Source organism: Aplysia californica, unplaced genomic scaffold, assembly GCF_000002075.1.
Source record: "Aplysia californica isolate F4 #8 unplaced genomic scaffold, AplCal3.0 scaffold00044, whole genome shotgun sequence".
NCBI lineage: Eukaryota > Metazoa > Mollusca > Gastropoda > Aplysiida > Aplysiidae > Aplysia > Aplysia californica.
In genome coordinates, this window is record NW_004797314.1 from 598,940 (window position 1) to 600,312 (window position 1,373).

The 1,373-nt window shown below is 41.0% G+C and overlaps 1 protein-coding gene across 1 annotated transcript in view; it reads left to right on the top strand.

Moving 5' to 3' along the window:
* LOC106011034 overlaps positions 1–1,373 on the top strand; it is a 249,731-nt gene that overhangs the window by 230,891 nt on the left and 17,467 nt on the right. Inside the window, exon 6 of the mRNA XM_035968178.1 lies at positions 1,113–1,303. Coding sequence (XP_035824071.1) covers positions 1,113–1,303 — 191 coding nt within the window. The remainder of the gene's footprint in view (positions 1–1,112; positions 1,304–1,373) is intronic.

Here is a 1,373-nt window from a genome sequence, read left to right on the forward strand (position 1 = left end):
CCCCCTTTTTGAAAACGAATAATTTAAGATATATTCAATGAGCTTCACATTAGTCAAATGTATCGATGTATCGAACATGATTATGTACGTATTCAAATCACTAACCCAGCCTTAGCATATATTTCTTTAACGTCGATAAACAACCTTAAAAGATTAATTTGCTACAGTATAATATTGTAATATCACTTTATATTTGTGGGAAATATGGCTGTTTACTCTATAGTTCATCGCTTTGTTTTTCCTATGCTACACAAACATACTACGTTATCAGCCCCTTCAAAAAGAAAATGCAAAATAAATAATTTAGTTAAGCTTCAGTGGAGATACAGAGATACTGAAAATGGGTCAGTTAGCTCTGTTTCACAGGTGTCCAAGTGCCTTTATGCTGGTGTTTTTTACACCTCTATTGACACAATTTAGATCATTTGGTCGCTTTTAAGGACAAGCGGGCTAACCTAGATTTCGGGGGTTTCCAGAAATCTTGACCTACACCAAAAGAGGGCATTGCCCTATCTATAGTAGAAGTTTGGTTTCATAGGTGTGTATATTTGTTTGGTTACAGAGAAAACTCTCCTCGTCTTTTAATGAAACTGAACAAAGGGCAAAAACTTTACCTTCGATTTTCTCAAAACAGCATTTTTCGGGATAGCCCACTTGTTCTTAAAAGCGACCATTCAGGACGCAGGCTTCTGACTGTGCCTGTCAAGGCCAGCCTGCGCTACATCACAGACGCTGGAGTCCCAGGGGTAGTGGTTTGGCTCCTCGTTGCTGCTAAAAACAAAAACAAATTGAATTTGATTCCCTAAAAGATAAAGTCTGTTCTTATTGAGTATCACTGTCTTCCTTCTGGGATAACTGTGTTCCACCCGGCAGTATTTGCTCATATGGACAGGGTCGAAGCAGCCCGCCTCCTCAAAAATCTAAATTATTGCGTCAGTGGGGTCAAAAATTGTGCTTCAATCTGTCGTTATTATTTACTATCGATATCATAATTATGCTTCCTTTTCGTTCTTTAGAGCCATAAAAAGGATACAACCAGTCTACATTGTATTCCGAACGTTCTCTGGTTTGCATAATTCATCACTCACGACGTATTATTTTGATTTCCTCAGAACGGTCTGCAAGTGACGAGGCGGAGCGGTCTCTGCATGCATTGGTCAAGCTAGCTTCGAACTGGGAGTGCGTGCCCACCATGTTAGATAGCTTGCTACCCTACATGCGCAACCTGCTCCCGGTGATCGAGCAGCTAGAGGCCCCTGTGGTGGAGAAGTCTATCAACGAGCTCTTCAACCAGCTGCTGCAGGTTCGTTTCTTGTTATGCGAATTTACTGCACTCCTTTACACACACACACACACACACACACACACACACA